General features: G+C 44.7%; 1 protein-coding gene across 3 annotated transcripts in view; it reads right to left on the bottom strand.

Moving 5' to 3' along the window:
- Nucleotides 1-14,804, bottom strand: part of GALNT14 (polypeptide N-acetylgalactosaminyltransferase 14) — a 237,126-nt gene that overhangs the window by 13,110 nt on the left and 209,212 nt on the right. For all 3 annotated transcript variants that reach the window (XM_035111477.3, XM_035111478.3, XM_035111479.3), the window contains exons 8-13: nt 13,045-13,129; nt 10,475-10,578; nt 8,176-8,302; nt 5,232-5,324; nt 2,172-2,255; nt 284-428 (exon numbers count right to left, since the gene is read on the bottom strand). In XM_035111477.3, the coding sequence (XP_034967368.1) occupies nt 284-428; nt 2,172-2,255; nt 5,232-5,324; nt 8,176-8,302; nt 10,475-10,578; nt 13,045-13,129 (638 nt within the window). The remainder of the gene's footprint in view (nt 1-283; nt 429-2,171; nt 2,256-5,231; nt 5,325-8,175; nt 8,303-10,474; nt 10,579-13,044; nt 13,130-14,804) is intronic.

The following is a 14,804-nucleotide window of genomic DNA, read 5'->3' on the forward strand; positions in this document are numbered from 1 at the left end:
TTCCTCGTTTGTTGTCTTCATACTGCAGGTGTTTTGTATCACTTCCCCCCCCCTTATGCTATTTTATCTTGACTGCCTTTGGACAGAAAAGCAATTGAGAGGTTTTGCAAATCAAATCCCCCCCCCCCATTATTCATGAGCACGTTCAGTGGTTCTGGGTGAGCCACATGTTATTCTTAGTTTCACAGTGCCGTCTTTAAAATGGGATCGCCCCCAAAGGATTGCTGTTAGGATAAGGGCACCGCATACTCTTTAAATCCCAAATAGGCCCCAGAGAACTCACCTGAGCCACCATTGCTGCACCTTTGCTGGTGATGCAGGGGTTTAAGATCACAACTGGGAAGTCCTGGGCTTCTGACTTCTGGGTCTCCAGGCATCTCTGTCTCTGTCGAATCATCCCAGTCTGGTAGAGAGATTCCTCAGGAATTCTGAGGAAAGAGGCAAAGATGAGGGTCATCAGTTTTTGGTAAGGTTGCTCTGCACGTAAAGATGGAAGAAATAAGAAGTTCCCTCCGAAGAAGAATGGATAAGTGAGATAATGGACTATGTAGAAATGGCAAAATTAACAGCCAAAATAAGAGATCAAGCAACGATTGCTTTCTGGAAGAATGGAAACCATTATTGGACTATTTAGGGAAATATTATAGTGCGAAGAATTCGCGAGCAGGATTTGAAATACGAGCAACAGAAGGAATTAGAAAATACAATATTGATGTTTTGGCATAATAAATAGAAGGTATTGTGCAGCTGAGGGGGGAAATTAAAACACCATGGAAAATGGGACAGGAAGTCAAGAAAAAATAAACTTATTGCATGGAGAGGCGGAGTCCCCCCCAATCCCAGGAGAGCCCTGAGTGGAATAATGACTCGAGACAATGTGCTATGGGATTAAAATTGGCCACACCACAAGTTTCAGATGTAGGGAGACCTTGGCTCAGGCATTGGGAATTTATCCTTCCCAGTCCCCAGCCGGGGATCTGGGAGACTTCAGGGTTGTCCAGAATGTGTGGGGATTGGGCTGGCTCTGGAGAACATATGTTCAAGCAGAGAGCCCACCCTCTGTTTCGCCACTGCTGCAGGGGAGAGCAATGACAACCTCTTGGCATAAATGCCTCCCCTCAAGATCCCTTTAATGGGGAACCCTGGTATCACGGGGGCATGGGTCACCACTTCATCCCCCCCCCTTAGGAAGATAGACTAAAGGATTCTGCCCAAGGCCTGAAACTGCCAAAGTTGTGACGTTTTGCTATGGGAAAGGCAAAAGATGCCAAAGCAGGAAAATTCCTTTCTGGCCCTTCAACAGCGACCTTGACATAGCAGTGCCTGCGTACCTGTGGAGAAGAGGTTAACCTGCAAAAGAAGACTTATCTGAGGGAGGGGAGGCTGGGAGAAGTTCAGGAGTCGACTGCCGCTTCACAGGTAAGATTCACCTTCTGTTGTGTGGGCAGGACGGTCCCTCCCCTTACCTGGCCGATCCCCAGGCAATGCCTCCCCAGGCGGGATTGGATGATTGGCTGAGGTAGGTGGAGACCTCCAGGTATCCAGCCTGGGGAGGATGAGGCCAGCCCGAACTACCAGGAGTCGCATTGGGATCCGGGGGGCTGCACGCGACCATGCAAAAGGCTCCCCCCATTTGATGTGGGGAGCGGTCATTATGTATTGATGTATATACATCAAACTTTTGAAAATTCAATAAAAGTTTACTACAAAAAAGGGGTTATCAGTTTTTACCTAGTGGTGGCCCACAGTAATCAGGAACAGCACTTTTCAGCACAAAGACTGAGTGTACCTTTGCTGGCAATGTTCTGGGGACTGCATGCCAGCAGAAGACAGGGCCGAACCAAATGTCTATGGTGCACCAGATATGACTCTCAACTTTGAACAGAACATTTGATTCAGGGGGAGGGAAGAGAAAAGGTTCCCCATTCCTGGTTCAGAGGAAAAGTCACCTCTTGATTATTTAGCTTTGGGGGTTGGGGGGTTGGATAGGCAGAGTAATTCTATGCATGTTTACTCAGAAATACTGTATTTCGCTGTGTGAACAGAGTTTTCTTGCAGGAAAATGTACATAGGATTACAGCCTTGAGCCGATTTTCATTTGAGGAAAAGGGAAATTTGTGACATTTCACCCGCACAGGTAGCACCTACTATATTTCAAAATTTGCTAGTACCTCAGTTCAGGATAGACATTTTCCAGGTACCACTTGAAGGTGTGGCATTTCAAGACCTTTCTCAATTCCACTCTGCTCTGGATGCTGTTGAAAACAAAATATTTGCAAAAAAAATCTAATTACACCACTTCATACCGCTGCAACTTGAGATGGCCTCGAGTCCCAAAGACAGGATTCTCTCTGAAAATCTAGCTAGTGGCAAAATGCATTAGTAATCCCATATCCACACCTTCCTCAGCTCCCACAGTTAATTCCTTGTGTGTCATGTAAGTGAACAACAAAGGACCAAACTAGAAATGGCATTCATTGGCATGTCCGCAATTGAGGTGTTGCCTTTTTAACATTAAAAATCCCCCTTGGATTGCCTGATCAGCATTGGGACCTCAGGGAGGAGAGGGGATTAACCCTCTTCCTCATGCTGAGATCCCAATAATAATAAAAACCCAAAGTGATTTGGCATGGAGGAGAACTCCCATTGGTGCAAATGGAAATTTACTGGAGTGAATAGCCACTTTGGTAGTAGGGTGACTTTCATTAGGAGCATAGTGTGGGGAAGAAAGGGTTAAACTCCTCGTGTGCCAAAGTCTTGGATCTCTTGCATTGCAGCTGCTATTTAAAATTTAGAAGCTCGACATGTGGATTGCAATCATGCAATTAATCTAGGCCGCGGAATGGATGGTTTTAACTGCATCCTATTGGTTTATTGTATTTTAATTTGTTGTAACCTGCCCTGAGATCATTTGAGGTGAAGGGTGGGACATAGATCTTATAAATAAATAAATGTCTACTTGGCCCTTAGTCCCATGAGAGTTCCAATGCAGGTTTGCTGCCTAAATGGTATGTGTTCTATTGACATATACTAGAGCTACAAGACCTTGGGGTCAGCGGGGATAGCTCGACGGAGATTGTGACCCAGCATGCAGCAGCTGTGAAAAAAGGCAAAACCCATGCCAGAGAACATTAGGAAAGCAATAGAAAACGCAAATGCCAGTTTTATGAAGCAATTATACAAATCTATGGTGAGACCGCACTTGGAATAATGTCTAGTTATTGTCATTTCACCTGGAAAGTGATATTGTAGAGCTGGAAAAGGTTCAGAAAACGGTGAGAGATTCAAATGAGAGGAGCAAGTCCCCTGGGACAACGTTTGGGGCTTTTCAGTTCGGATAAAAGGTGACTAAGAGGATGTTGTTGTTTAGTCATTTAGTCGTGTCCAACTCTTCATGGACCAGAGCACGCCAGAAGATACATGTATGCAATTAGGATACATGCATGCAATTATGCCTAGTGTGGAAAAAGTGGATACAGAAAAAGCTTCTCTCCTTCTTTCAAAACCGTAGAACTCCAAAATTCTTCTTCACACAATGCATTGCTGGAATTCATATAATGGCTACCAAATTGGGTGGCTTTAAAAGAGGACTGGACAAATTAATGGAGGATTGGACTATCAGTGCCACTAGATTGGCCATTGGCCTGTACCAGCAAACTCTTCTTATGTTCTTATAACACAATACGGTTATGGTATTCTAGCTCTGTGGCTGCTTTTCGTACTGTACTCTGAAAATGGGGAAAATGCCACGAATCCACTTTTCGACTGCTTCTTTTGAAAGCAAGGCTCAAGAGCTCCATAATCTTTGTTTACACACAGGCATATGGATCCCAGTCTGGCTAAGGGACATGCACCCGGGAATTTGGTTTCCATGCATGAATCACAATCTGGATGAGGAAGCACAAATATAAAGTGTGCTGGACACATGAGTCCTAGTTCAATCTGGCAACCAAGAGTGCATAAAGAAAATTAGTCTCAGTTGCTGGTGGTGGGTTAGGATGTAGGAAGAGCAGCGCCGGATTAGTCCAGAGGTCCATCTAGTTCAGCATTTTGTTCTCATAGTGGCTAGCCTTATGGCTATGCACAACATGAATACAACAAAACTCTGCCACTTGTGATCCCCAGCAGCTGGTTCCTCTAATACAGTGGTCCTCAACCTTGGGCCTCCAGATGTTTTTGGCCTACAACTCCCAGGATCCCTAGCTAGCAGGATCAGTGGTCAGGGATGATGGGAATTGTAGTCTCAAAACATCTGGAGGCCCAAGGTTGAGGACCACTGCTCTAATACAATGGGTGCTGTTGGACTACAACTCCCACCATCCCATCGTGCCAGCCAGGGATGATGGGGGTCGTAGTCCCACAACAGCCGGAGACCCAAGCACCTGGAGTGGAACTTCTGGGGTGCTGCAGCAGGCGCCACAACAACGACATCCAATGGAAGGCGAGAGGTGGGAGGGGACAGATTTTGGCATTGCACAAGGCATCATTGAAATTTGAGATGCCAAGGCCTGCTACTGCCCCCCCCCCCCAAAAAAAACAGCCCTGCACTATACGATGCTTAATATAGCGGAGAATATGTGGACCTCTGGATGTCGCTGAACTACAACTCCCACCAGCCTCAGCAAGCTTGATATAAAGGAGGTGGGTAAGCAAGCAAGGCCATGGGAGGTGAAAGCGGAATAAATCACATTACACTTTCCAGCAGGAGGTTATTGCAAAAACCCTGTTTCGCCCACAGGGCAAATATGAAAATGAGGATTTAGGCTGCCTGGCTTGTATATTTTACTTGCTTCTTTGCCCTGGGGCAGTGTTTGTTCATACTACTAGCTCATCTTCATAAAGATAGCATGTTTTGCTTTTCTTGGCCCAACAGGGCAGTCATTAAAGGAAGGAAGGACCTTGGAGGTTGACCTGGAACCCTTTCCAGGAAGCGGTAAGAGGAGAAGACGAGCTCTTTTATTTTAATCTGGGAACAAGCCAGCCTTTCTAATAAGGTATACCAATGCAGTTTTATATAAGCTCGCATACACACACACACCAAGCAACTAGGACTTTATATCCATAAACTCACAGCATCTGTTTACTATTAACATCTAATTAACTGTTCCCACAGAAACAAAATGCAGGCATCCCAACAGCTGGACTATAAAACCATAATGAGGTTCCACTGTATCAAACAATTGAGTCGCTCTCTTTGTGTTTTCCTTCCACCGCCAGAGGGGGACACTTACTCTCCATATGGCCTCCCCTGAGCTGCAGGCCGGGCCGCGTAATAGTACTGCTTATATTCATCCATCCATACTTCAGCTGTGCGTTTGGTGTTTCTGAGGAGAGACATTTTTTTAAAAAAAATGAGGGAGAAACCACAGGAGCATGCATGAAAGAGTTTTAATTGGATGCCTCAAATAAGAGCTCGAAGGGATAAATTGTGTGTGTTTGTGAGGGGGGAGAATCCCTTTCCATCCTCCCCCCCCCCAAGGCATCTAGGTGGTGAAAACAGTAGATAAGATACAAAACAGATCGGCATATTATTTTAGTTTTATTACAGTTTCATTGAGAGCTGAGGACATCTTATTTGAGGGGGACTGCATTCATGGTGAGGTTTTTTACAAGACCCATACATGTAAGTTTTTTAGATGTGCACCTTAGGGCAGGATTACGTGTTGTGTTCACTGTGCAGCTTGCAGCCCTGTCAGGAGATTTCATTTTTATTTTATTTTTAAATCTTAGGCACATGGGAGATAGAGGGAGCATTTCCATTGGGACTGCAGCACATAGCAGGGGGAAGGTATAACCCTTCTCTAACCGGCTGCAATTGCAATTGCACACTGATGGGGCGGGGGGAAGCCCCAGTGGTAGTTTTTCTCTATCACCATTTGCAGTGTGAGGGCGATATTCATCGCAATCGTAGCTGAGGAGGGAAATGCAGCTGTTGCGCATCTGTGAAGAAGTACACAGAATTCAGTGTCTGGGGAATATAGATTTTCAGTTGAAATGTGTTCTTTATTCAGTCGGTCTCCTATTTCCCTCCCTTTCTCCCATGCCTTCTGTTTCTCCACGTTAATCTTATTAACTTAAGGCCTGACGATTTTCCGTTCAGGAAACCTGCCTTTGCTTTTCTCCTTCTGCAATTTCTTTTCATCTCCCATGATAACCTTGGGTTACTGTCCCTATAAAGGCACAGCAGCTTTTAATGTTCATTTCACGTGGTATTTTACTCTTCTGAGAGACTCTGCTGCCCCAAATAGAGCTGTCTCTCCCAAAATGACTGCACCATTCAGTTCAATGATAGTTGTAGTCGTGTCCCACAGGGCAGCTCTAAAGTGCAGAGTTTTGCACACATGCTGCAATGCATGCAGGCATTTGGAATAATTTATGTGTGTTCTCTCAAATACATTTTAATATCTACGAATGGTGCTGTCACAATTCATACAGCATGGAGAAAAGATCAACATTTAAAATATAAATAACGTGTCACGGCTAACCAAGTAACATTCTTGTTCAATAAAGAGCTTCTGTAGCAGTCGAGCAGGTGTATTTTTGTCTATAGGGGCTTCTATCACAGTTGCACTGCCTCATGGGCTTTTCTGGTTACATTAGTCAAAGAATGCATGCGCGAAAACATTTGGCTACAAGTAGACATAGCAAGGATGGGGGCACCAGGGCCAACTCCAGGGAATCTGGAGTACAGTGGTCCCTCGAATTACAAACCTAATCCGTTCTGAATGCACATTCGTAGGTCGAAAATTTCGTAAGTCAAAAAGCGGATTCCCATAGGGGGGAAAATATTTGGAAAAATTCGTAAGTTGAGGAAACAGCATTAAAAAATTTGTAAGTCGAGTAAACCGCATTTAAAACCGCCAATGGTTTCCGTTTGGATGTAGAAAAATTCGTAAGCGTGCGGCCATTTGTCCCGTTCGTAAGTCGGAAATTTCGGATGTCGGGTAATTCGTAAGTCGAGGGACCACTGTATATTCAGACTGTTGCTATTTGGGGGGTAGAATTCAATCATATACTAGCAAATGCAGGTTGCACATTTAAAGGTGATGTGGCACTCTTGAACAACAAACCCCAACAAACCACTTACTCCAAAATAGTGTACTCTTTGCAGTAAGGAAAGTGATGGGGGAAAGCGCCAGAAAATGTGGAGTAACCTTTGCTTGATGCAATGTCATATATCCCCCCCCCCAAGCATATCGGAATGAATGGTCAATAAATTGCCTAACCTCCCTACAAACTGTGCAAAGAAATCAGGATGAACGCTCAATAAACAGGTCACCTGGCAGTGATCCTGGGCAAACTGTCCTAAGCTCTGCCCTCAGTGGTCCCTTCTACATGGTTTCATGTAGTGGTGGGCAGATTAAAAAGGAGGCAGATCAAGCCAAGTCCCAGAAGCAAGGGGATGGATGCCCTGCTGGGACCCTGATCTTTTCCCCCAGGGTCTCTTATATGGCACCTGGTCAGCTATAACTGGACAACCCAGACGTATGTGCATGGAAATTTGTGGCACTGGAAAAGGTACATATATTGCCCAAAATGAACCAAAAGAATTTGCTGGTTTCTAAGTGTAATGTGCAATCTCTGTGTTGTTTCCTGCAATGACTCTCTTATCACCCTTACTCATTTCTTTTCCCTGCACCGACTTCTACAATTCCAATTGTTCAGTGCACTACTAGTGTGACTTTGCACAGAATTTCACAAGAAGTGCAGTGCGGTGCACCATCTCTATGCACAGCTATACCTGTGTAATAGTTTCACTGGTGGGCAGGTGCTTGATGGGCGCCTGTACTTACTGGGGTGAGAACATGACATCAAAATGCCAAACCACGTTTTCCCTCCAGTAAATATGGATTTACCCTTTTTCTGGAGGAAATCTGATAAACAATAAAAAAACAAAGCAAAAGTTGAATAATCCATTTGTGATATCTGAATGTTGTGTTTGAGATACCAAGTCCTTGCCTGGAAGCACCTTTTATCCCATGGTTTTCCTGCAATCAGCTCTGAATACTTCACATTTTCAACATGTATCCTTAAATATCCTGAAAAAGAGAGCTATAATCCCTACTTTAACCGCCCGTGACTGTGTGTTTGGGAGAATGGTGTCTGTTGCTCACATGGCCTTTTGCAGCACATATTTTTGTTTCATTCAGCTGTCAGTGAATAAAATAAGCCTACTTTATGTAGGTGTTGGCATTTCCTTCGGGGAAGACGTAGGGGTGCTTCTTCCTGAAGACGTGCCCAACCCGACTGCAGGGGATGATTTCTAAACTTCCGCCGCACATCCACACCCGGAATGAGATTTCTGTAAGAGAGGCTCATGTTCATCTTTTCAAAATCTCATAGAAGGTTACACCAAGTTAGGTAAACCCACATACCAGAAAGAGCTTTCCTGGGCTCTCTGCCTTCTTAAGTGCATTTCAAAGCTTCTTACCGCCAGTTTGACATTAACCTATTTGAAATCTCCTTGTAACGTTGTGGGTAATGATATCAAAATGGAAAGAAGCTGGCCTCTACACAGGTAGTCCCTTTATACAGAGTCCTGTTTATGTATCAGGAAGCCTCTTGTTGTTTCTTTCTCTTGTGCTGATTAGTGCAATGCGTAGTGCCCTCCACAAAAGACCCACAGCTCATGGACAAAGGGTAAAAAACAGAATTTGGACTGGTTGCCAAACTACAAAGCATCAGAGCTGGTAGGTTTATAGTAAGGCATCTACTCTGGGTGCAGAAGGTTCCATTCAATTCAGCCGTAAGTGTAGACGCAATACCAAGTTAGATGGCCCACTAGTCTTACTGCAGACAGTTCTTCAAACAGAGAACTATCCTTGGTGATGTAGGGCACATAGCCACCACCTTAAGCAAAATATGCCTGCATGTGCGGTGGTAAAAGGTTTCAGGGGAGAGGCAAACAACAAGCAATTGGATGGGTTTATTGCAAAGTGGGAGCATCTGTTTGTACGCATCCCTGGCAGAGCTGCTACATCTGCTAGGACACGGGGTCCTTTTTTCTCGCTAGCTACGCTCGCTGGAGGGGCTGAAGTTTTAAAGCCAGCTTAAAATCTGTCTCCCTGACAACCCAGTGCCTCTCCACCGCTTTCAAGGCTCCCTCTGATTTGTAGCATTGTTGTGGCCAGAAGTAATTAAATAACAAACCACCCCCACCGCAAAGCCCAGTTTGAAAGAAACTTCCAGGCACGAGCAAGGAGAGATTACACAAACACCCCATTTTTCACTTCTTCTTAGGCAGCCCAGGAGCTGCCCACCAAGGCAAAGTAAACTGGCTATGGGCCCAAGTCCCCTGTTGCTCTTGTCATCATTCCTTGATATCTTTGTGTCATCTAGGACATAAGCAAGGCTAGCTCTGATCAACAAAGTGATAATGGGATTACAGTTTGTGGCTATCTTCTCCCTTCTCTGTCCTTGCACTGGTGTAGGTGTTACACAGAGAAACATACTCCAAATATCATTTCACTTGGCATAAGTCTGGTCTGAAATCATCTTACATAGGAGCAGATGGGTGGATGGACACCGTGTTTCTCCGAAAATAAGACACCGTCTTATATTTATTTTTCCTCAAAAAAACACTATTGCTTATTTTCAGGGGATGTCTTATTTTTCCCCTCCTCCTGCTGTGGCTGGCATTGCTGCTGCGCATATCACTATGTCTTATTTTCGGGGTATGGCTTATGTTCCTTGAATGCTTAAAAATCCTGCTATGGCTTATTTTATAGCTACGTCTTATTTTCTGAGGAACAGGGTATCTCTTGGAAAACTATGTGCACACAATCATGCTCATGCCTAGATTTACTGCTTGTCAGATAGTTTTATTGACTTCAAGTGCTCCATGAGGACAACAAGCAGTTAACAACAAACAGAAGATCTCGTGTCAGGCCACAGATCATTGAGATTCCAGAACAGATGTTCCAACTCCACCCATGTGAGAGGCTCTCCCACAGCCACCATAAAATCGTCCCCGAGAAGAACAGCCCATTCTTTCTCCGCTTGGTGACACGTTAGTAAAATGCACTGCACTAATTAGAGAGATCCCACAGGAAAACCCTACCAGACATTTGGAATTAACTCTGACACGGACCATTTCTTTCCTTTAAAATGCCTCCAGTGGCTAAGGTCATGGCAAATCTGTGCACACCACATTTTACCACTCGGAGACTGTCCTTTTTCCAAGGGACCGCCTGCCTGCGTGCCCACCTGCCCTTTTTGCAAAGCTGACGATGGCATCAAAGAGATGATATAATATTTGCTTTCGCATTATGAACGAAAGGATGGTGCTGGTGGAAAAGTAAAGTTGGCACTTTAATAAAGGCACTGAAAAGAACTGAGCTCTTGTTTGCTTAGATTTCCGGCAAATAATAAGTGGAACTTTTGAGTGATGGGTGACCATAAGAATGCAAACTCCCCTGCCTCTTGAATCTCAGCAAGTAAGGATGCTGGTTGTTGTAGAGTGAAAGGGACTCACCAAAATTCTCTCCACCCCAGATGTCCATCGCTGCATCGTATTTCCCAAGGTGGTTGAACCAGGCCTTGTCAATAACAAAAAGACCTCCTGCAATGATAGGAGTCCTGGATGGTTGGGGGGGGGGGGAGAAGACAGAGACTCTCACTTGGACTCCTTTGTAAGAGGTTTTGAACACACACACAGAGGGAAATCCACATCCTTGTTTCCTGACCCATGTGGATTTTTGATCTGTAAATAGTCAGATACGTGGCTATTTAATTCCCAGGTATGAATATGGAAAATGTCCTGGAAGCAGGAAGAAGGAGGAGGGATGCGAATGCACAAATGCTCCAAGTGGGATGGAGTAGCAGGCACACAAACCCTGCCCCCAATATCCTTGTGGATGGCATCATTCCCTAACCTTCCCAGGGTTTCATGGGAAAGGTCTACAGGGGCTTTCAACTTGCATGTGCTTGAATGCAGGTGAGGACCATGATAAAGCAGTTTCCACAATTGTATAGAGGAATCTACTTGTGTTCAAGGGCATGTGACTAAAAGCCTTCCTGCACAGCTTTCCTGCACACCACAGAAAAGGGTACAACACACAAAGGGACATTGGGGGCGGGATTTGCATGGATGTCCCTGTTCCAACTTTTTCATGTGGTCAGTCATATATGTTTGAGCACACCTTTCGTTTGTTAGTATTCTGTTCATTGGAAAATCCACAAACAGAGGCCAATGGGAGATAAAAGACTCTTGCAGCAGACAGCACAACCACTAACCCAACATACACATCAAGTTTATTTTTTGAGGAAAGAAAAAGTGCACTCCCATACATATCTACCCAGAAGTAAGTCCCACTGAGTTCAATTGGGCTCACTTACAAGTAAGCATGTCCAGGATTGCATCCTAGCAGGATTCCTTCTATTCTATCTAATACCTGCACACAAAATAGACCACTCAATAAAGCGTCATAATAAAATTTGAAACTTGTGTTTCAAAGAAGACTTGTTATTTGTATGTCAGTCAGAAATGCTAATGCACTCATCAGCGCAACTCCTACAAGCCTGAAGTTTTCAGTCCTGATTGCAGGCTTCCAGACCAAAAATGCATTTAGCACTCAGGGGTTATTTACATGGCATTATTTAACTGGGGCTCTATGCCTAGTTTTATCCTGCGAGGAGCCTCGTTTCAAGGAGAAAGTCACACTTTCTCAGAAGGACAAAGAGCTTTTAAGAAGCCCTTTGTAATCAGTTGGGTTTTGATTTGAAAACAGAGTTATTTGCCCTCCCTCTTTTCCTCCAGATCAGCTGGGAAGAAAAAGGAAAGAAGTGGCACCGAGTGGGGCTGAGACTATGGGGCAAACACTGCTGTTAATTTTTGCAGCGCAGATCCTACCCTCAGCAGCCTGGTTCATGCCTCAAAGAGCCTTTTCTCTTTGATTCTTCTGGTGGTGGACTGTGATAAGGCAGAAATGGTGCTTCCTCTCCTGCAAAGGGGCAGCGTCAAAATGTGGGGATGCCATGAGGCAAAAACCACGAGCAAGAACAATTGGGATGCAGGAATAAAGGGAAATGCTTGGAGCATCTATCTGGCCTAGAGCTCTGAGGATGCACTGCAGGTGGGTTTCCACTCTAGGATAAGGGAGCTCCAACGTCTGATGCTCAGCCTCAAAAAATGGAATGCCCTGGGCTAGCTTTTAGGGCACATATGAAAGATTATGTCTCTTATCAGGATGGCCTGTTTCCTTTGTTCGTAGTTAGGGAAAGCGGTGGCAAACTCAACCATCATTACAACACCTTTAAAACAATGTGTATTTAAGATGCATTTCAGCAAAGCATTGAATCGTAAATTGCTGTAACCTGTTTTGGGACCTGCTGGAGAAGGGTGAGTAATAAATTTAATGATAACAACAACAACAACAACAACAACAACAACAATTTATTATTCATATGCTGGTCATCTGACTGGGTTGCCCCAGCCATTCTGGGCTGCTTCCAACACATTAAAACACAGTAAGACATCAAACATGAAAAATATTAAAAAACAAGCCCTACTTCTAATTTCTTATGGGTTAATATGCTTTGTGCCAAACTGTTATAGGACACATTTCTTGGTATGTATCAAATCATTTTCAGCCCGAGGACCTTCATTCCCACACAGTGGGTGGGACCAGAGACAAAGGGAGTGGAGAAATAGGGCATTTGTTCAGTAAGCTGCAGTCCAGCCCCACAAAACCCAGCTATTTCCACACACACATACTCCTATTCATCCAAGCAAGCAATCAGCACTAACATAGTTCCCAGCCAGGCAAAAAAAGCACATAAGCAATGTGCAGAGCAAACTACTGAAAGAGTGTAGTCTGGGGATCCCCAGAGGCTGGACAGAGAGAGATTCAGTGTGGTGTGGTGGTGAGAGTGTGGGATATCAAGGTGGGATATCAAGAAGAAGACAGAGAGGCCTTGGGAGCCACAGTTGGCTCCTGGGCCTAGGGTTCCCTACCGCAGCATTAAAGCGAAGCATCTTTTGCCACTCTTCCGCAGTTCTGTGCTTGTCACCCCCGCTTTCCCTTCCTCCTTCTTGTCACTTACTTGATGGGTTCTGTGGGGTCTGTCCGCTTTGCCTTCTGCTCTGGAGAAAGTTGTTCCCATTTAAAATGCAGGCTCCAGTCGAACCCTAAATAGGAAGTGAAAAGCGGGAAGAAAGAGATTAGAGATGGCACTTCCAACTACAAACCCATCGTCGCCAAGCTGCTTTGCATTAATATCATCATATGAGTTATGTTGATAATCAACAGGGCAGTTAGTCTTATCCAGGAGAGGATTTCACATCTTCCCATTGCCAAAGAAGAAAAGTCACAGCCTTAATATCCAGTTTATAGATCCTTTTGTGTCATGTCATTAGCTCTCAGGGACCGGACAGAGGAGGAATGGTGGAGACCGCCTCCCTAGCCTGAACCTTCCAGAGAAGAGGAAGACAGTATAGATTTACAAGAGGGGTTTGCAGGAGGTCACAGCTCAGAGAGAGAGAGGAGGGGCAAATTTGGGAGATAATGGGAGAAGAGGAGGAGGAGGGAAGGCAGAGCGGGAGCAGCTGGCTGACATGTTATCACTAGAAAGCATTCCAGACGCCCCTTCTCCCAGAACCTGGGGAGCATTGAAAGTAGGAGAGTAAAGGGCTTGGAGACAAATGGCCCTAGGCGGCCACCGTAAGGTGAGTGGTGCTGTTGACGATTGAGGAGAGAAGGGGGTGGGGATTACTTGGAGCAACACCATTACTCCAAGTGGCAGCATTTCTAAGCCTATCTCTGTGAATATTGAATAAAAACATTGGTAAGACTTTCCTTGTCTATCTATTCCTGGCAGCCTATGCTGCCCTGTTGCAGGAGAGAAGGCACCTGATTAGCACATCTTTATCTAATGAGAAAGAACTGTGAGAAGTGGCTCACTGGGTGGAGTAGGGTTGCTATGCTCACTTTCTAGCAAGTGAGTCGCTGTTGCTTGCAGGGGAAGGATGAGATGACAGGGAGGTTGGTGCAGTGGAAAGGTGGCAGAGTCAATCTGGTGCTCCTGCCAGTACATTGGTGCTATCCTGACCTCCTTGTCACCTCCTTGCCCCCATTTCTATGAGCAGTAGCAACCCACCTGCTGAGAAGCCCACATACAAATTCCACCTCACCTGGTCAGAAGCTTCTGTCACACACAACAGTTGTTATATTTCTCTTTTTCTCCCCATCTGTACATCAGCCTCACTTTATTACACACAGACTATTAAAAGGAGCCCAAATGCGGTGGTGGGTTTCAAGGAGAACTTAACTGATTAGCAATGAAACTGATCTTTTGAAAATCCAGTAAGGATTTTGCAAGAAAATCAAAGCCGTCTTGAGTCATACAGACTCCATTAAGAACATGAGCTCCATTGGATCAGGCCAGAGGCCCATCTAGTTCAGCACCTACTACTACTACTAGGGCTTAGTAGTAGTAGCAGTAGTAGCTTGTTACCAAAGTATCCAAGAGACTTACATTTGAAAACATAAACCAAAATGCATTATACTATTAGAATTTCACATAAAACTTTAACGTTTTTACACAAACACCTACAAATATCCCTTTCTTACTGTAAGTTCCCCCCAAGTTGTTTTTCAGAGACATGCTCTCTCTCATTCTGGAGGTGGAATGTGACTAGTAGCCACTGAAAGCTTTTCCCTCTTCGAGAATAACATAAGAATAATTCAACAAGTCTAAATTCCCTTTAAAGACAACCAAGTTGGTGGCTTTCATTACATCTTGCAGCAGCAAGCAATGCAAGTACATCAATATAACACTTGTACTCCATATTTCACTCAGGACTT

Source organism: Zootoca vivipara, chromosome 3 (genome assembly GCF_965207765.1).
Source record: "Zootoca vivipara chromosome 3, rZooViv2.hap1.1, whole genome shotgun sequence".
Lineage (NCBI taxonomy): Eukaryota > Metazoa > Chordata > Lepidosauria > Squamata > Lacertidae > Zootoca > Zootoca vivipara.